Source organism: Mandrillus leucophaeus, unplaced genomic scaffold (genome assembly GCF_000951045.1).
Source record: "Mandrillus leucophaeus isolate KB7577 unplaced genomic scaffold, Mleu.le_1.0 Scaffold322, whole genome shotgun sequence".
Classification (NCBI taxonomy): Eukaryota; Metazoa; Chordata; class Mammalia; order Primates; family Cercopithecidae; genus Mandrillus; species Mandrillus leucophaeus.
This window is the reverse complement of record NW_012103388.1, coordinates 3,089,823-3,110,424: the sequence shown is the minus strand read 5'-3', so window position 1 is coordinate 3,110,424 and position 20,602 is coordinate 3,089,823. Positions and strand designations below refer to the sequence as shown.

At 40.7% G+C, this 20,602-nt stretch overlaps 1 protein-coding gene across 4 annotated transcripts in view; it reads left to right on the top strand.

Moving 5' to 3' along the window:
- Window positions 1-20,602, top strand: part of LAMA3 (laminin, alpha 3) — a 271,074-nt gene that overhangs the window by 207,678 nt on the left and 42,794 nt on the right. For 2 of the 4 annotated variants that reach the window (XM_011988080.1, XM_011988083.1), the window contains 13 exons: window positions 1,483-1,533; window positions 2,095-2,246; window positions 7,055-7,165; window positions 7,273-7,384; window positions 7,613-7,780; window positions 9,768-9,964; window positions 11,656-11,772; window positions 12,465-12,619; window positions 13,092-13,233; window positions 14,065-14,167; window positions 16,362-16,478; window positions 16,568-16,747; window positions 17,922-18,064. In XM_011988080.1, the coding sequence (XP_011843470.1) occupies window positions 1,483-1,533; window positions 2,095-2,246; window positions 7,055-7,165; window positions 7,273-7,384; window positions 7,613-7,780; window positions 9,768-9,964; window positions 11,656-11,772; window positions 12,465-12,619; window positions 13,092-13,233; window positions 14,065-14,167; window positions 16,362-16,478; window positions 16,568-16,747; window positions 17,922-18,064 (1,748 nt within the window). The remainder of the gene's footprint in view (window positions 1-1,482; window positions 1,534-2,094; window positions 2,247-7,054; window positions 7,166-7,272; window positions 7,385-7,612; window positions 7,781-9,767; window positions 9,965-11,655; window positions 11,773-12,464; window positions 12,620-13,091; window positions 13,234-14,064; window positions 14,168-16,361; window positions 16,479-16,567; window positions 16,748-17,921; window positions 18,065-20,602) is intronic. The other 2 variants (XM_011988082.1, XM_011988084.1) reach the window with 1 other exon arrangement.

Genomic DNA, 20,602 nt, shown 5'->3' with positions numbered 1-20,602 from the left:
AAAAAAAAAGCGAGTAAGGCTTTTTTTTTAAAAAAGGAACCCATGATGATATATATAATAAATTAAAATGTATACAAATGTTTATAAAGGGAACATTGTCTTTGTGTGGCAAGATCAAGGATGATGCTTTTATCTCATTTTCCTGACTTCCCCATATTTTCTATAATTAATTTATATCAGTTTTTACAATTAAAAGTAAACGTGGCTTAAAATGTCTGTATATACACGCAAAGTGTGGAATATTATTGGCTGGTGACAATAACAGATGTGAAAGCCTCTTGCAGCTTGTCCAGGAAAATGTTAAGCATAGAGTTTTGCTGTTGTGAAGGTAGACAGTTTGTTCAGGGGGAAGTGAGAGGACATGTCAATGTCAGAAGGCACGGCATGGGGAAAAGGGTACACGTGGAAGGGGTCAAGAATGCCCAGGGTTGACCAGCAGGCTTCACTGTAGCTGAGAATCTCAAAGCTCAGCTTATCCAGCCTGGCCAATATGGTGAAACTCCGTCTCTACTAAAAACACAAAAAGTAGCCAGGTGTGGTGGTGTGTGCCTGTGGTCCCAGCTACTCGGGAGGCTGAGGCAGGAGAATCGGTTGAATCTGGGAGGCAGAGATAGCAGTGAGCCGGTATCTCACCACTGTGGTCCAACCTGGATTACTTGGGAGGCTGAGGCAGGAGAATCGGTTGAATCTGGAGGCAGAGATAGCAGTGAGCCGGTATCTCACCACTGTGGTCCAACCTGGATAACAGAGAGAGACTCTCCCACTCCCCTCCAGCCAAACACACACACACACACACACACACACACACACACACACACACAAACTCAGTTTATATGTGCTGTAGCTGGTGGCATGGGCCCACTGACATTGTATGCCCATCACTATCACCACATCTGTCGCACTGTTTTGTAACTTGTCTGCCCTCGTGTTTCATGGGACTGTTAAGTTACAGAGCAGCAGGGATTTTGTCTTGATATCTTTGTATTTCCAGCAGCTAGCATGGGGCTCTGGCACACTGTAAATGCTTAAATTTGCTCAGTGAATGTTTGCACAATGTTCTTGAATGATGCCAGAAGCAGCACGAATATACAAGAGGCTCTCCAATGAAGAAAGGCCTAATGTGAATGATTGAGAGGCTTGGTTTGATAAGAAAACATGGCCCTTTATCAAGTTGACCTTTGTAGTGAAGGAAGTGAATATATAACACGGAGGCCACAAAAGCAGTTCCTGCAGCGAGCCTGCTGGGAGATGAGAAAGCTTCTGGGCACTGGCGTGGGTGAGGGAGGGAAAAGGAAGAGCTAGCGATGCTGGGTAGTTGGGTGTCTATTAGGTTTGCCATTTTAAGTAATGGCAAAACCCACAATTGCTTTTGCACCAAACTAATAAAACCTTGCAACACTAGCTTTTCTGAAAACCACATTAAAGAGCAGATGAAGAATAAGTTTAATAACATTGTCTTCTTTGGTTATTTTCTGATTTCAGACTGCATAAACCAAGAACCCAAAGATAGCAGCCCTGCAGAAGAATGTGATGGTGAGAAAAGACAGCCCCTCCTCCTCCTTTCCAAGTTGTGGGGTATGGTTTAAGATATGTGAGCCCCATGCTGGGTCATGCAGTTTCCAGTCTGAGAAAGTAAGGGTGGGAGGAGGTGGAAGGAGGACTACTTAGGGTCAAATCAGCTTCTCTCTGTATGACCTTCGGTGGGTGACCCTGCTTCTCCAAGCCTCAGTTTCATCATTTGATAAGTTAACATGATAATTAGACCTACCTTATAGGGATATTAGGGAAATGCTTGTAAATGTCTTATCACAATGCCTGGTAAATCACAAGCATCCCATAGTTGAAGGCTATTATTATTTTCCTCATGTATAAAGTAAGCAACAGGTTGCATGGAAAATCCATTTCTAAAATGCTCCCTGTGCATAGGGCTCTCCTTTTTTCAGAATCCACATCCTTCCCTGAGAAGACCAGGGCTGTGATTGTCACCTGTGATGATCTGTGTGTGTGCCAACTGGGCTGCATAGCACTTGGGGTCTTTTCACAGTCCCACGGCTCCCCCCGCAGCACATTTGCCTTTGATTGTGGCCCCTACAGATTGCGACAGCTGTGTGATGACCCTCCTGAACGACCTGGCCACCATGGGCGAGCAGCTCCGCCTGGTCAAGTCTCAGCTGCAGGGCCTGAGTGCCAGCGCGGGGCTTCTGGAGCAGATGAGGCACGTGGAGACCCAGGCCAAGGACCTGAGGGTAAATCCCCTGCGTCTGACAGTAGATACGTGGGGAAGAGATGCTGCGGGAGTGGATTCTCCATAAGCAGGAAGGAGGAGGTTGACTCCTGGAAAGGCTCAGGGGTTGTCTTCCTTCCTCTGATCCAAATGAAGATAAGAGTTTTCCTGGTGGAAAATCACTTTTGTGAACACACAGAACTAACACATCTAGGTGAACAACCCCAATATTCAACGTGGGTTCTTTTCTAAATTTCCCTAAGCATCAACTGGTCTAAGAAGTAAAGGGAAAGAGTACAAAAGAGAGAGATTTTAAAGCTGGGTGTCCAGGGGAGACATCACATGTCGGCAGGTTCCGTGATGCTCCCTGAGCCGTAAAACCAGCAAGTTTTTATTAGCAATTTTCAAAAGGGGAGGGAGTGCACGAATAGGGTGTGGGTCACAGAGATCACATGCTTGACAAGGTAATATCACAAAGTAAATGAAGGCAGGGCGACATCACAGGACCACAGGATGGGGCGAAATTAAAATTGTTAATGAAGTTTTGGGCACGCATTGTCATTGATAACATCTTATCGGGAGACAGGGTTTGAGAGCAGACAACCTGTCTGACCAAAATTTATTAGGCGGGAATCTCCTCATCCTAATAAGCCTAGGAGTGCTACAGGAGACCGGGGCTTATTTCATCCCTTTGTCTATGACCGTAAAAGACAGCTGTCCCCGAAGTGGCCATTTTAGAGGCCTCCCTGCAGGGACGCATTCTCTTTCTCAAGGATGTTCCTTGCTGAGAAAAAGAATTCAGTGATATTTCTCCTATTTGCTTTTGAAAGAAGAGAAATATGGCTCTGTTCCACCTAGCTCACCAGCAGTCAGAGTTTAGGATTATCTCTCTTGTTCCCTGAACATTGCTGTTATCCTGTTCTTTTGTCAAGGTGTCCGGATTTCATATTGTTCAAGCACACATGCTCTACAAACAATTTGTGCAGTTAATGCAATCATCATAGGGTCCTGAGGCGACATTCATCCTCCTCAGCTTACGAAGATGACGGGATTAAGAGATTAAAGACAGGCATAGGAAATCACAAGGGTATTGACCGGGGAAGTAATAAGTGTCCATGAAATTGTCACAATTTATGTTCAGAGATTGCAGTAAAGACAGGCGTAAGAAATTATAAAAGTATTAATTTGGGGAACTAATAAATGTCCATGAAATCTTCACAATTATATTCTTCTGCCATGCCTTCAGCCAGTCCCTCCATTTGGGGTCCCTGACTTCCCACAACAGTCCTCCTTCCTCTGATACAAATGAAGATAAGAGTTTTCCTGGTGGAAAGTCATTTTTGTGAACACACAAAACTAACACATCTAGGTGAACAATACTTACTGAACATCCAGGTGAATTTTTCTCATAGAGCGTTTATTTCAGTGTCTTGCATTCAGAAGACTCAAACACAGGTTTGTGTTAAATTGGTATTAACTCTTCTTTAAATGTTGGATAGAATTTTTCCAGTGAAGCCATGTGAGCCTGAAATTTTCTTTGTTGGAAGTTGTGGTTTTTAAAAATAAACCGTGAATTTAATTTTCAAAGAATAGATATGAGACTACAGTATTTGGGCTATGTGTTTCTTCTTAAGTGGTATTTGGTCATTTGTACCTTTCAAAGAATGTGTCAATTTGATCTTCATTACCAAATATATTGACATAAAATTGTTCATAATATTCCCTTATTATCCTTTATACATTTGTAAAGTCCATAAAGATGCCTTCTCATTCATTTTCTGATAATGATAATTTACATCTTATCTCTTTCTCTTAATTATTTTGGCTAGAGTATTATCAGTGTTGTTGATCCTTTTATTTCATTGATTTTATCCATTGTTTTTCTGTTTTCAATTTCGTTGATTTCTGTTCTTATCCTTTTTTTAATTTCTTCCTTGTGCTTGCTTTGGGTGAAACTTGCTATTCATTTTCTGGTTTCCTAAGCTTATTTTATTGATTCAAATCTTTCTTGATTCTAACATAGGCATATAATCCTATCAGTTTTACCACTAAGCACTGCTTTAGCTGTATCCTACAGACCTTGTAATGTTATGTTTTCATTGTTATTCAATTCAATGAATTTTCTGATTTTCCTTGTGACATATCTGTAACCCATGTGTTATTTAGAAATGTGTTGACCAGGCATGGTGGCTCATGCCTGTATTCCCAGCACTTTGGGAGGCCGAGGCGGGTGGATCACTTGAGCCCAGGAGTTGGAGACCAGCCTGGCCAACATGGTGAAACTCCAACTCTACTAAAAATACAAAAATTAGCCAGGATGTTGGCACATGCCTGTAGTCCCAGCTACCTGGGAGGCTGAGGCAGGAGAATCACTAGAACCCCAGAGGCAGAGGTTGCAGTGAACTGAGATGGTGCTACTACACTCCAACCTGGGTGACAGAGCGAGATTCCATCTTAAAAAACAAAAACAAAAAAGAAATGTGTTGTTTAATATCCAAATTGGGGGATTTTCCAGATAACTTTGTGTTACTGGGTTCTAATTTAACTCTTTCATGGTCAGAGAACACACTTTCTATGATTTCACTCCTTTTAAATGTGTTGAGGTTTGTTTTATAGCTCAGAATGTGGTCCATTTGGGTGAATGCTGTATGTATACTTAGACGGAAGGTGGCTGAGAGGGTATCCTAAGAAGTAATAGAACCTATTTCCCTCAGGGGAAATAGGGGATGCTGTGTCCATGAATGGGAGCTAAAAAGCAGCCTGGAAACTGCCCAGTGCTCATCGTTGGGTAATGGCCGTATGAGAGCCTAGCAAAGCTGTAGGGGTGGGACACATCTACAGACCTGGATCTGTGCTGGAATGTTACATCCTGTCAGTGCCACCATGGTATACAAATCCTAAACTGCCAAAGTAAGACCTGGTCCTAGACTGCGGGTCAGAGGCTCGAGTAGGGGTGGTCATAAGCATAAGAGCACTAGACAGGGCCCAGAGAGCACAAAGAAAGGGGAACTGCCACCCAGAATGAGCCTGCAAACATTGTTAGCAGAGAAGTAATAAGAAAGATGCCCAACAGAAGCAGCAGTCAAGAGATGAGTTCACTTTGGATAAAATAAAAACAATAGGACAATCTAAAAATGACTTTGCAGAATAACACCCAATAGAAGGAATAAGAAATTAGGAAATTTGAGGGGGGAAACCACCAGAAATCAAACAAGAAGGGGTAGATATGAAAAGACCCAATTGAAAATCATGGAAATGAAAGAATACACTCATTGAAGTAAAATAATTCAGTAGATTAGATCAGCTCTAGTCTAGACACAGTGAACAAGGCTTTGGGGAAAGTTTAATAAGTACTTTTGGGTTTAGGACTGATTCTAGTGGCTATAGCTGAGTATATATAGCAACAGATTATTCTAGAAAAATGACTCTTTCCTATCCTTTTGGATAATGTTAGTCCAAGGTTTATAGACTTAATATGGAGAAGAGGAGGGGAAAAGCATTTATGTCTTGAGGAAAAAAAAAAAAAAGGAAGCCACTGGGTTGCTTGGATTTTGTCAACACAGCCCTGCAGCCTTCACCGTTCTGCACACATGCGGTGTGCCACACCCTGTGCTAAGGGCTTTACTCAAGTCTCACAACCTCCTCATGAGGAACCTAGTGTTATTCTCATTAAACAGGCATGGAGAAGCCGAGCATCTTGCCTAAAATCGTGGTGGTTCTAGAAGAATTCAAATCACGATCAAATTCTAAAGGCCGTGCTTTACCCACTCCACCTCTTATCCAGGTGTTCTGCTGACAATCTATAAAATGACTTGCCTCCCTTTCCCCGTAGTAAAGTTAAAATAGAACTATCTTCTTGCCATATCACACAAACATGAGAAAATTAAGAAAGATTACATATAAGAAGGGAAGTAACAGTTTTAAATGCCCATGTATACATGACATTTTAAAATACATTAGCTCACTTATCACCAGAATCAACCTTGCAGCTAAATATGATAATCCCCGATTTACTAATGGAAGAGCAAGGCTTAGTGCGGCTCATCTATTATGTGGCAGACTTAGGGTTTGGACCTAGGCTTTATTTAAAGCCTGTATTCTTTTACCCAGCACTGGTTCTAACATACTTATTGAGGTAATAATATCATTTTTTTCTATAAGCTTCAATTCTTTTTTCCAAAAACTTGAAAATAATCATCATTCTAGATATTATGTGCAGCAGTGTCTAAGAGTCTAAGAGTACTGAGGCAATTTAGCCTAAAAAAGGGGCAAGGGACCTGGATTATGGTCCTGAAGCAATCACCGATGGGCTATACAACCATGGACAAGTCAGACTTCTTTGGGCTTCCATTTTCTCATTTGTAACATGAGGCTGTTCAGCTACATGAGCTCTGAGTTCCCTGTGGTTCTATTGGATGAGATTCTTTGAATAGATTCTTAATGGTTCCTTCATTCAAGTAGCCATATGCACTGCTTTTAGTGTTGTCAGGTTAACTGCAGATTTTTAAAAAACTGTATTTATTATAGAATCTGGAAATTAATTAATCGGGTAAGTGGTATTACCCTCATTTCTCTAAGGTTAGGTCATTAATTCAAGTGAAGTAGCTCTTCTCTCTTCACATTTGCTACTTTATTTTAGAGCCATATCACAGTGTACATCAGAAAATAGATTCCTTATGTAACCTATTTCAAAGAACCACATTTGTGTGTGTGTGGAACTGACAATGGTCTTGCCAAATGATTCTTCAGTTATAACCCTGTTGACCAGGTTGATAGGATTTAGTCTTAATTTATACTGTAAAGTGACACTTATTTGTGTTTTATTTCCAGAATCAGTTGCTCAACTACCGTTCTACCATTTCAAACCATGGATCAAAAATAGAAGGCCTGGAAAGAGAACTGACTGATTTGAATCAGGAATTTGAGACTTTGCAAGAAAAGGTAACGTGTTAGGTCCATTTAACTTTGGGTTTTTTTTTTGCTTTCAAAGTATTTTTATCTTTCTTCATTGACTTAATTTGTTGCTAATCCATTTGTTTTTCATATAGGCTCAAGTAAATTCCAGAAAAGCACAAACATTATATAACAATGTTAATCGGGCAATACAAAGCGCAAAAGAACTGGATATGAAGATTAAAACTGTCATCCGGAATGTGCACAGTAAGAAGAGTTACTAAGCCCAATTACAGTTTTTTGGTTGCATAACCTTCATTGTACACTAAAAGAATTCCCTTTAAGATTTCAACATTATGAAAAGAATCCCATAATGATACTAAAAAACTAATATAAAATCTCCATAGAAGTTTCTGCCTTTTTTTTTTTCTTTTTTTTAAGTAGCCTACTGGAGCCCAGAATTCCCAGTTTAATAAACCATTTGATGTTTCCTAGTTCTCTTAAAGCAGATCTCAGGGCCAGATGGAGAGGGAAACAACGTGCCTTCAGGTGACTTTTCCAGAGAGTGGGCCGAAGCCCAGCGCATGATGAGGGAACTGCGGAACAGGAACTTTGGAAAGCACCTGAGAGAAGCAGAAGCTGATAAAAGGGAGTCGCAGCTCTGTAAGAATGCTCCCAAATTCTTTTATCCAGTCCGTTCTAATTGATTTGAAACACGATGTACAGAGTACAATGTAGAGTTCTCCGTTGCAGGCGGAAGGCCTCATGGTTTCAGCGAATATTACTGTTAGAGCATCACGTGGTGAAAATCAGTAGCTCCCAGGAGACCCAGGTTAACAAGACACTGTAGAATATAACAGCTTACCGGCCGGGCGCGGTGGCTCCAGCCTGTAATCCCAGCACTTTGGGAGGCCGAGACGGGTGGATCACAAGGTCAGGAGATCGAGACCATCCTGGCTAACACGGTGAAACCCCGTCTCTACTAAAAATACAAAAAAATAAGCCAGGCGAGGTGGCGGGCGCCTGTAGTCCCAGCTGCTCCGGAGGCTGAGGCAGGAGAATGGCGTGAACCCGGGAGGCGGAGGTTGCAGTGAGCTGAGATCCGGCCACTGCACTCCAGCCTGGGCGACAGAGCGAGACTCCGTCTCAAAAAAAAAAAAAAAAAAAAAAGAATATAACAGCTTACCATCATGCAAAAAAAAAAAAAAGAAGATTCTTCTAAAAGTTAGATATGGTTGCCTCTTTTTCCTTCTTAACTGTATTTTTCTGATGCTCATTCACCTCTTTCCAGTTTTCTCATTACATCATAATTAATGGTCACCTCACCACTATTGAATTTTTGAATCACGAATTGGTATTAGCACTACTACAGATTGAGTTTTCCTTTCCAAAATGCTTGGGACCAGACGTGTTTCAGATTTTTGGTTTTTTTGGATTTTGGAATATTTGCATAGACTTAATGAGACCTCTTGGAGATGGGACCCCAGTCTAAACATAAAATTTATTTATGTTTCATTTACATCTTATACATATATCTTGAAGGTAATTTTATACAGTATTTTTAATAATTATGTGCATGAAATGAACTTGTGTGTGTTTGTGTATGTGTAAGACAGAGTCTTACTCCATCACTCAGGCTGGAGTGCAGTGGTGTGATCTCAACTCACTGCAACCTCCACCTCCTGAGTTCAAGCGATTCTCATGCCTCAGACTCAGGAGTAGCTGGAATTACAGGTGCCTGCCACCATGCCTGGCTAATTTTTGTATTTTTAGTAGAGACAGGGTTTTACCATTTTGGCCAGGCTGGTCTCAAACTCCTGACCTCAAGTGATATGCCTGCCTCGGCCTCCCAATGTGCTAAGATTACAGGCATGAGCCACCGCGCCCAGCCTCTGAAACAAACTTTTGACTGCATTTTGACTGAAACCTGTCACATGAGGTCAGACGTGGAATTTTCTATTTGTGGCATCATGTCATTGCTAAAAAATGTCAGATTTTGAAGCAATTCAGATTTTGGCTTTTTTGATTAGGGATGTTCAAATTTGTATTACAAAAACAAACAAAAAAAAGATATACTAGAAATTAACAGAATACATCAAAAGGTTTTGACTAGAGAAAATGCCTCATTAGTTCAAAACGGAGAAATATTAGTTTAGTGCATATTTTTTCAGGTACTGGTATTTATTCTTTAATAAAATGATGTATCAGTGGTTAATATATAGATACTAGCAGCTTTCTTGCTTAAATTTTTATTGTTCAAATTTAATATGAGTCTTGGCTTTTAATTGTAAATAGGCAGTATTCACAGTGGAAGAAGCATGCACTTTACCCCCTGCAGCCAGCTCAAGTTCAAGTCCTGAGCCTGACTGGCCATGTAACCTTGGGTCAGCCATCTCGTTTCTCACGGCCTCCATCTCCTTATCTAAAACGTGAGAATGATAGTTTATTGTTTTCCTGTGGAAGTTAAATGAGGCAACATGTACAGTGCACATAGCAGGTCTGTGTCAATGTGAGTTTCCTTTCCCATCCCCTCCAAAGTTCAAGGAAAACCAAGAAATGAGTAGAAACTCGATTCTCCCTTCATAGTCTTTATAACCCAGCTTCAGTATGCTCCTCTGTCAAGTAGAAAACATGAAGTGATGTATTACAGTGCTGAACCGGATAAGGACCTGGCAGAAAACCCACCAGGGGGAGAACAATGGGCTTGCTAACAGTATACGGGATTCTTTAAATGAATACGAAGCCAAACTCAGTGACCTTCGCGCTCGGCTGCAGGAGGCAGCTGCCCGAGCCAAGCAGGCAAATGGCTTGAACCAAGAAAACGAGAGAGCTTTGGGAGCCATCCAGGTGAGTTCACAGTTTGAAGCTGCACAGTTTCGTTAATAAGGATGAGAGAAGCAGGGATCTTTATTATTAACAAAGTGACATAGTCAGGCACCTGTCTGTACATCTGATTATACCACCTCAGACCCAGATCAGACAGGAACAAAGCATTAAGTGCAAAACCATAGTCATTTCTAGTCTTCAGCTACCAGAAAAGATTCTGAACTTAAACCACAGACAAAGCAGTGCAAACTGCTTCACCTGCATCCCCGGCTGAAAGAGTATTGGAGGAATAATGTTGCCAAATAGATGAGAAATTAATATTGCTATAGTTAATTCAAAGTATATATTATGTTTTTGGTAATTTACTTTTTGTGTCAGATATGTAAACATAATTATCATAATCACCAGCAAAGGCATTTTAAGCCATAATCTGCTTTATAGGAAATAAAAGTACAGGTCACATACACAAGCTGCAATGACAGAATTTAGAGCTCTGGATTTTGCAGTTCATATATATATATATATATATGTTTGGCACCACCATGCCTGGCTAATTTTTGTATTTTTAGTAGAGACGGACTTTCACCATGTTGGCTAGGCTGGTCTCAAACTCCTGACCTCAGATGATCCACTCGCCTCAGCCTCCCAAAGTGATGGGATTACAGGTATGAGCCACTGTGCCTGGCCTTATAGTTCATATTTCAAGTAGTGAACATTGTATGCTAAAACAATAAGGCCAAGTGCAGTGGCTTATGCTTGTAATCTTAACACTTTGAGAGGCCGAGGCAAGAGGATTGCTTGGGCCTAGGGTTTTGAGACCAGCCTGGGCAAGGTAGTGAGACCCCGTCTCTACAAAAATGTTTTAAAAAATTAGCTGGGCATAGTGGCATGTGCCTGTAGTCTCAGCTACTCGGGAGGCTGAGGTGGAAGGATCATTTGAACACGCTGGTGGGCTGGGGGCAAGGCTGCAGTGAGCCATTATTGAGCCACTGCACTTCAGCCTAGGCAACAGAATAAGACCTGTCTCAAAAAAAAAAAAAAAAAAAAAAAATTAAAAACAACAAAAGTATGAGAGGTTATATAGGGTTATAAAACAACAGTGAAATCATAGTTGAATAACATAGGGCAGACCCCCAAACAGGAGGAAGTTGGTAAATGAAAATAAATGATGTCTTAGTGGATGACTCTATGCTTAGCTCCCAAAGCCTCTTTGGATGGTACCATGTCTGTGTGAAGTTGCTGATTATGCCAAGGTAAGGAAGCAGGACCCAACTTTATAAGCCTCTGAACTCTGGCAGCCTTCCAGCCTGGCATTCTCAGGTTCTGTGTGACCTCTCGGTCAAGTGCCTGCTGTGTTCTCATTGGTACTGGCTGATGGTTGCTGATGGTTTATTTACATAAAATCTTTTGGTCTGTTTCAGAAACCAGATTTTGATAATATACCCATCTCGTTGGGCAAGTTGACCCCTACTGTAGAAACCTTCTTCAGCAGTGATAGCAATTGTTTCATTGGCATATCATTTAAGGAACTATGATAAGACACCTCCACTACAAAAAGAACTGATTTCCTATCACTTTGTAATTGCCTAGACAATGTTTAGGTTCGAGAAAGCATTCTGACTTCGAAATTACTTACATGTTATTGTCCCATAAATTTGTCTATGCCTTCTGATAATATATCATGGAGCTCAAGCAATTTTTTTTTTCTCCAGAGACAAGTAAAAGAAATAAATTCCCTGCAGAGTGATTTCACCAAGTATCTGACCTCTGCAGACTCATCTTTGTTGCAAACCAACATTGCACTGCAGCTGATGGAGAAAAGCCAGAAGGTAGAGGAAACAGTTGTTCTCTAGAAAAATCTAAAAGCATTTTAATTATATTGCGAGAAAACAATGAAATGGGCTGACCTACATTTTTGTTTTATCAAAGTATAGTCTCTTAGATGGAAGGGAATATATGGAAATGTTAACAATAGTTCTCTCTTGCAAAAGAAGTATGAATGACATGTCTTCTTATGTTCATACGTATTACCTAATTTGTCTGCAATGAACAAATCACTTTTGTGATAACAACAAAAAATTATAATGCTATTTTTAAAAAATCAAGCATACAAGCATTTATTAACAAGATATTTAAGACGTGATCAAAAAAACTGATACAATTTCTTAGCAGTTCAATGAGGATTTTAAAGCACCTTTTACAATAACTATTTCTAAGTCATTAAAAAAGTTCTTTGGTTTACTACAACTTTATGTTGATGATAACATTGTGATTTTGTAAAGGTTACTAAAGGGTTTCTCACCATAATGAGAATGTTCAAGATAGTGGTAAACCTTGGGGAAATATTACCAGTGCTACTGTCTGAAGTGACCAAGGATTAACTGGTATGGTAAATAGGCTTAGAAAATATAACATCTCATTGTTGCCCCTGGAAACACATCAGTAATGATAGAGTTTGAGAAATCAGCATCTACAGTCTTTGCTTGAATTTATACTGTCTTTGTTTACTTGGAAAAAATAGGAATATGAAAAATTAGCTGCCAGTTTAAATGAAGCAAGACAAGAACTAAGTGACAAAGTGAGAGAACTTTCCAGATCTGCTGGCAAAACATCCCTTGTGGAGGAGGCAGAAAAGCATGCGCAGTCCTTACAAGAGCTGGCAAAGCAGCTGGAAGAGTGAGTGCATGGCCCAGGAGACCAGAAGGGCACGTGGGCTGAGCGCAGCAGCTTGTCTTGAGACAAGCAAGGCCCTCCCCTGGGTTGGCTGGGTCTCCAGAACTGGGTGGAGGGCGGAGGGTGGCGTCAAGGCCAATGCCCCAGGCCCACGTCAGAAGCAGAGCAGCAATAAGGGCGCTAATTCCTGGCCACGTCCTTTGGGCACAGCTACAGAGGCCATCACCTCAGGTATCCACTTACCAAATGAAATGGGAAGGGGCTGGGCTCAAGTTGATGGCACCACTGCAGTCAAACCTGGCTGACAGAGAGAGACTCTGCCATCTCTTTATATTATTTTATTTTATTTTTTCCATTTCGTAAAAAAAAAAAAAAAAAAAAAAGGAAAGAAAAGAAGAAATGGAAAGGTTTGGGGGGATGTCAGCTGCTGGCAGAGGAAGGTTGTGGGGAGTGCCTAACCTGCCCTGTCTTCCAGGATCAAGAGAAATGCCAGCGGGGATGAGCTGGTGCGCTGTGCTGTGGATGCCGCCACCGCCTATGAGAACATTCTCAACGCCATCAAAGCGGCCGAGGACGCAGCCAACAGGGCTGCCAGTGCATCTGAATCTGCCCTCCAGGTGGGCACCTGTACCAGCAGCTTCTCCACATTCACTGTGGAGATGGCTCATTTTTATATTTTCTTTCCATGGGCCTCAAGGAATAGAAACAAAGCATTATTTTAAATCAGAACTTGTTGTATAGGATAGAACTTGCTCTAGATATGGGTAATTTCTGTGTTTGACTACTTCATGTCTGTAGCACTGTTTTAAAACTATGTGTAAAACCAGATAGAAATTACACTGATTATCAATTTTCAACCTGAACAAATATTATATCCTATATCTGACCAGGTATGCTTTTATGCTGTGATCGTTAACCAAAAAGAAACATTTTTGCAAACAACTTGATCAGCATTTTCATCAGGTCATTTGGCCTTACATCTCGGTGTGTCTGTGGAGTCCTGTGGGATCTTATATGCACCATATGATAATTCCTATATCTGAAAATAAAGAACAAAATATTAAATATCAGAGTTCAGGGGGACAAGCCTTCTTGAATGAGTAAAGGCTTTTCTGTCCCAAAGCTTGAACGCCTGAAAACAACTAAGTTCTCTCTTCTGTTATCGTGGGGGGTTTCGTACGAATGACAGTGAGCAGCTAAAACAAGTGTCACATAATTTGTCAGTATGCCACCAGAGATAGGCCCACCTCCCCAAGCCACAGAAGTCACATAGGTGTTAGGGCTACCTGGAGCCCTAACTGTATCTTTTAGGGAACAATCTAGTTCTAGCTCCTTCCCCCTTTGCACTTCATTCTTAAAATTAAGGGTTTCAGACTAGGATAGAAATCTTATTCCATATTTCCTAACATACAGCATTTGTTTAAGGCTGTTAAATGCTTTGCTTTCAGACAGTGATAAAGGAAGATCTGCCAAGAAAAGCTAAAACCCTGAGTACCAACAGTGATAAACTGTTAAATGAAGCCAAGATGACACAAAAGAAGCTAAAGCAAGGTATTAAGGGGAGTTGGCAATGGCAGGGATAGTCAGGAGCTTTAAATGACCTCTGGGACCAGGCGGGGCAGCCCTAGAAGCAAATGTTGTTTTTGAATCTCAGTGTCAATGCAGATGATACCTTTTATTTATTTTATTTTATTACTATTATTATTTTTAATAGAGATGGGGTCTCCATTGCCCAGGCTGAAGTGCAGTGGCACAATCATAGCTCACTGTAACTTTGAACTCCTGGGCTTAAGTGATCCTCCCACTTTAGCCTCCCAAGTGGCTGAGATTGCAGGCATGCACCACCATGCCCAGCTAATTTTTGTATTTTTTGTAGAGGCAAGGTCTTGCTATATTGCCCAGGCTAGTCTCAAACTCCTGTCCTTACAGGATCCTCCTGTCTCAGCTTCCCAAAATGCTGGGATTACAAGCATGAGCCATCATGCCGGGCCCAGATACTACTTTTTAAATTCATGATTTATTTATCAATTTCATGTGTCCACCCAATATCCTAAATATCCCCCACCCATCATATACAAAATTAACTAGAGCCTTATAAATATAAATAAATCTTGAGAGTGATAGGCCTATTTGGGCCTGGCCTTGGTGGGGAGGCTATTTTAATTTAACTCACATGTGATCATGGCATTGGCAACCCACATGTCAAGATCATTGGTTTGGGATCATTAGAATAACTGCTTTAAAATTTCTTAAGTACTAAAATCTTTGCAACTAAAAGTCCTCAAAATCACTACTACTGTGAAGCATGAGGATTTTTTGTTTCGTTTTGTTTTTTGAGACGGAGCCTCACTCTGTCACCCAGGCTGGAGTGCAGTGATGTGATCTTGGCTCACTGCAAGCTCCGCCTCCTGGGTTCACGCCATTCTTCTGCCTCAGCCTCCCGAGTAGCTAGGAATACAGGCGCCCACCACCATGCCTGGCTAATTTTTTTGTGTTTTTAGTGGAGGCAGGTTTTCACCATGTTAGCTAGGATGGTCTCGATCTCCTGACTTCGTGATACGCCCACCTTGGCCTCCCAAAGTGCTCGGCCCGGGCCGAGAATTTTTTAAGCATAAATTTTATCTTTGGAAAATATTCATGTATTTTACTTACTTATTTTCTTCAATAATTAAACTCTCTCAATCTCACCAAATTTCTGTGTTTCAAAAACGCTGTGTTTCTCCAGGCTCTTGTTGTCATCCGTGAGTCCACGGCCCTCACTCAGCCTCTTAGTCCTTTCAGAGGGATTAAATGATGCCTCTGTAAATTAAATAATTTCTCCTTTTTCTGCTTCCTTCCTTTCCTTCCTTCTTTCTTTCTCTCTTTCTTTCACATGATAAAAAATTAAAGACATTAAAAATAAAATACAAAAAAAGTACTAATATACATTCATTTGCCTCACAAATTTCAAGAATTCAGATTTTCTGGTATGACATCTGTTGTTCTCTACAAAATTTGAGCTTTGAGGTAGGCTCAGTGTGCTAAATAGGGTTAGGATGCTAACTATGTAAACTAGTCCTGGAATCATAATTGAAACCACGAATCATCAAGATGGTCTTAAAGCATTTGCTGGTCATTTTCGATGACCCAAGGATGGCAATATTATCAGCTAGGAATGTCTGCTAGCTCCCTTTCTTTCACAGAATTTTAAAAATGTGTCGTTCATTTTGGAAATTGACAGAAACAATGCCTACTTTGTGTCTGCATTTGCCTGGATGAGGCTCTTTCAACAACACTCTTGTCCTCTGATGGAAGAGGATCCTTTCTGCATTATTAATTCATTCATTCACTCATATATTCATTTACTCAACAAACAGGTACTAATATTAAGCCTCAACTAGTGCCAGACACTACATTATGTGCTAGGACATGGTAGTGGATAAGACAGATGCATCTTTTACTAAACAGAGTCTCTTACTCTGGGCGGATAAGAAGTTTAGCCTTTCCCAAGTTATTCAGCCTCTCTCTTTCTTCCTGTGTATTTCCAAACCATTTCCTCAAGGCTCTGATTTGCTGCTGACCTCTGTAACTGGAGGATCCCAGAGCTGTGGGTCTAGGCACATGCAGTGGGCATCTCTGAGATGACCCCTAAGAAGCAAGTCTACTCAATGCTGTGCAGACACTGGCTACTTCAGGGGCCACAAATACCAATGGAGGATCAAAAATGCACAAAGGAATTGCCTCCTAATGCTTTATTTTATTTTAGAAGTCAGTCCGGCTCTCAGCAACCTACAGCAAACCCTGAATATTGTGACAGTTCAGAGAGAAGTGATAGCCACCAATCTCACAACTCTCCGAGATGGTCTTCGTGGGATACAGAGAGGTCAGCATCTTCCTAACCCGTTGTACTTGGTTGGCTTCTTTTGCTGAACGTTTTAGATACTTATACCTCCCTATTTGTGTGTGCATTAGGTGATATTGATGCTATGATCAGTAGTGCAAAGAGCATGGTCAGAAAGGCCAACGACATCACAGATGAGGTCCTGGATGGGCTGAACCCCATTCAGACAGATGTGGAAAGAATTAAGGACACCTATGGGAGCACACAGAACGAAGACTTCAAAAAGGCTCTGACGGATGCAGATAACTCGGGTATCAGGCGTTCTCTGGCCAGGACATCTTAGCCATTCTCTCCATTGTTATGTGTTTTGGTCCATTTTCATTCTTCCCTGGTAAAGTCTGATCTCAGAAACCAAAACATTAGAAAACAGCTCCACATGATATAGGATATATTCAAAGCATATAGGTAGTCTACTAGTTGGAAGGACCAGATAGGATTTTTAATTTTTAGAAAATACATTGAAAGTGCTATTGGTTTTTTTTTTTACAAAGTGGAGATATAAGTTTCTTAATCATGAGGCATTGAATTATGATTAATATTAAGAATCAGAAAACAGGCTGGGCGCGGTGGCTCACGTCTGTAATCCCAGCACTTTGGGAGGCCAAGGCGGGCGGATCACGAGGTCAGGAGATTGAGACCATCCTGGCTAACACGGTGAAACGTCGTCTCTACTAAAAATACAAAAAATTAGCCAGGCGTGGTGGCGGGTGCCTGTAGTCCCAGCTACTCGGGGAGGCTGAGGCAGGAGAATGGTGTGAACCTGGGAGGTGGAGCTTGCAGTGAGCCGAGATCGTGCCACTGCATTCCAGCCTGGGTGGCAGAGCAAGACGCCATCTCAAAAAAAAAAAAGAAGAAGAAAAAAAGAGAATCAGAAAACAAAGATTTTTTTTTTTTCTTTCTGTAGTGGTCAAAGTAAAGGATTTGGTACCCAGATTGCAGAATACAATTCACCATGTACAGTAGCTCCTCCTTATCCTCAGGGGATATGTTCCAAGACCCCTAGTGGATGCATGAACCCACAGATAGTACCAAACCCTGTATATACTATGTTTTTTCAATCTGATAACCCAGATAGCTACTAAGTGACTAATGGGTGGGTAGGGTAGACAGCAAGGATATGCTGGAAAAAAGGAAGATTCACATGGGTGCTACTCCAGACAGCACACAATTCAAAACTTATGAATTGCTTATTTCTGGAATTTTTCTTTTTAATATTTTTGGACCATGGTTGATAGCAAGTGCTTGAAACCTCGAGAAGTGAAACCATAGGTAAGGGGGGGAACTACCGTAACTAATTATGACCCATCCTGTTCAACATCTGGGGACCAAACATGCCACTTGACAAATACTGTCAGTAAGAACAATTGTAGTTAGCCTTTTCTTAATGCTCAATATTACATTTCTGTTTTCTAATCTCACCAACAGTGAATAAGTTAACCAACAAACTACCTGATCTTTGGCGCAAGATTGAAAGTATCAACCAACAGCTGTTGCCCTTGGGAAACATCTCTGACAACATGGACAGAATACGAGAATTAATTCAGCAGGCCAGAGATGCTGCAAGTAAGGTGAGTGTGTCCCTATGTGGTCAGTGGCCGAGGCTAGTTCTTTGATGAGTTATCACATTCATCAAGAAAGAAAAAACACTTGTTTACTCAAGAATTAGTTGTCTTTCTTCCCCCAATTCTTTGGTTGCTTGAAATATAAAGATTGATTTTCTCCTGTCATCCTTTACAAGTGTATGTGACCTTTGTACATTCTTACATTCTTACATCATCTTATCATTCTTACATTATCTGGTATATCAGGATCCTGAAGCAGTTTGCCCCCATTGAGTTTATTCAGGCAGAAAGAAGGATTTTTTTCCAGGCCCTGGTTTGTAAACTGTAATTGCACATTCAAGTGAGGATTCTGTGGTCAGGATGTGCCAGTGTGATACTGCACAGAACCTACCCCTCCTACTGTAACTTGAAAGTTGTAGAATCCATCTTTGCTGAGGATGGAGGACTTAAGATGACAGCAGTTTTCCATCATTGGAGTACTGACTCACCAGCCTTTCTTGTTTTAACCTGACATTATTTACTTGAATTACTGACACTTGTCTCTTAAAATTTGTTTTGTCCTAAAATGGCATAAATATAATTTCTTATATTTTCCAATAACTCTAGACAGCCCTACAGGAGAGTTTTGGAGGGAGAGGGTTGGAGAGCATAGTCAGAATATCACTGCCCTGGAGGCATCGTGCCCAGTAACCAGGCTCACTGTTACTTCTTTTGAGCCTCGGAATCTGCCCTTTCTTCTAAGAAAGCGAAGTATTCCCAACATTAAACCTTGAACAGGAAAACAAAGAGCGTAAGGCAAAATTGGGAAGAAAGCACCCTCTTCACACTCATACATGCTTTATAAAAACCAAATGAAGAAGAATGTGTGCTAGCTTTACCCTTCTGTGTTCATTCACTAATTTATCCAACAAAAATTTGAAGTGTATTATAACACCGTGGTTAATAGCTGTTTAACCAAGCCAGACTGTCTTGGTTTCAATTCTTGCTGTGCCTTTGATGAGCTGTGAGACCTGAGCCCTGTCCCTTTACCTCTCTATGCCTTAGTTTCTTGGTCTATAGGGCATAGAAAATAATAGTACCAACCTCATGAGATTGTTAGGGTTAAATGAGCTAATGTGGAACAGTGCCTGGCAAATAGTAGATACCGTGTTAGTGGAAAAACATAAAATAAAAAGCAGTAAGTAAGTGCTTTTGTATGCCTGGTTGGCATCAGCACTTCTTTGGGTGCTGAGGACACAGAAATTATTAAGTCATAGTTCTGAACTCAGGCTGCTCTCCAGCCACTGCAGGTGGTTTCTTAGACTGTGCTAAAAGCTGGATAGAGTTGTGTTATGTGTATCTTCAGAATCCCCAGTTCTACCTGGAGAGGCTCAGAATAGCACTAATAAGTATCATTAACAGACATGGATAAGAAGCTTCATTGCAACATAGTTTATAATCACACAAAAAATTTTTTTTGAAAAAAAGCCACATTGACAACAGTAAACCTGAATGAGCTGGGGCTGTGTTTATCAACATGAATAAACGCAAACACATAGCGCCCAGCAAAGAAAGCACGTTGTAGATAAATGTGTGCAGGTGGACACCATTTATATAAAAATATTTAAAACATGAAAAATAGGACTAATTACAGTTTATAGGTAAATGCATATTTAATTTTAAAAAATTATGAAAAAATGCATGGGAATTTGCTTGGGAATCCAGATCCAGAGTAGTGGTGACCTCTGAGAAGGGAGAGGGGAACAGGTGCCAGTTCTGTGAGTCATGTCCCATTTCATGGTGATGCACATACAGGCATATTTTTCTCCCTCCCTTTCCTCAAATACAAGAAATACCTTAATTTAAAAAATTTAAAGGACAAGTAGGAATTTGCCAGGTGACAAAAAGCAGGAGAGAATTCCAGGCAGAGACTCAGAGAAGATTCTGAAGGGCAGGGGGTGAGTAGGAGAGAGAGGCATGAAATGAGCCCGCAAATGTGGGACCCCATCGCTAAGTCCTCTGATTTAATGCCTTGCATATACAAGATCCTCAATAAATATTTAAATACTTGATAGAGAAAATGCAGACTTGCCATAAATCTCATTATTTTGTATTCGATCGTTAGGAAATATTTATCTTCTTGGTTCACACACCAGGGCTAGTCAGAGAACTTTTGTTACTGGTCTATTACATATAAGTATAAAGTTGAGAGTAAATGTGTGGGAGCTTTGAATAATTTGAATTGCCTCAACATGCAAGCATGTGATCAGTGGGCTTGTATTTTGTCTACCATCTTTTTTATTTTTCTAGTTATTTAAATTTGAATATGTTTTACAAAAGTATTTGTCCCTGGCATATTAGAAAGAAAAAATGGTCCTTCATCACAGAGATCTTAAGAAGCACTATTTTAGAGAGCCTTGATGCACTCACTCATTTTTCAGGACTGAACGCCTATAATAAATGAAACTGTAATGTGTAATATATCCAAGGGAAGCAGTTCCTTTAAAAGTGCATTTAAAATATTTTAATATATAAATATAAATATAACAAGGCAGCATTGTTTAA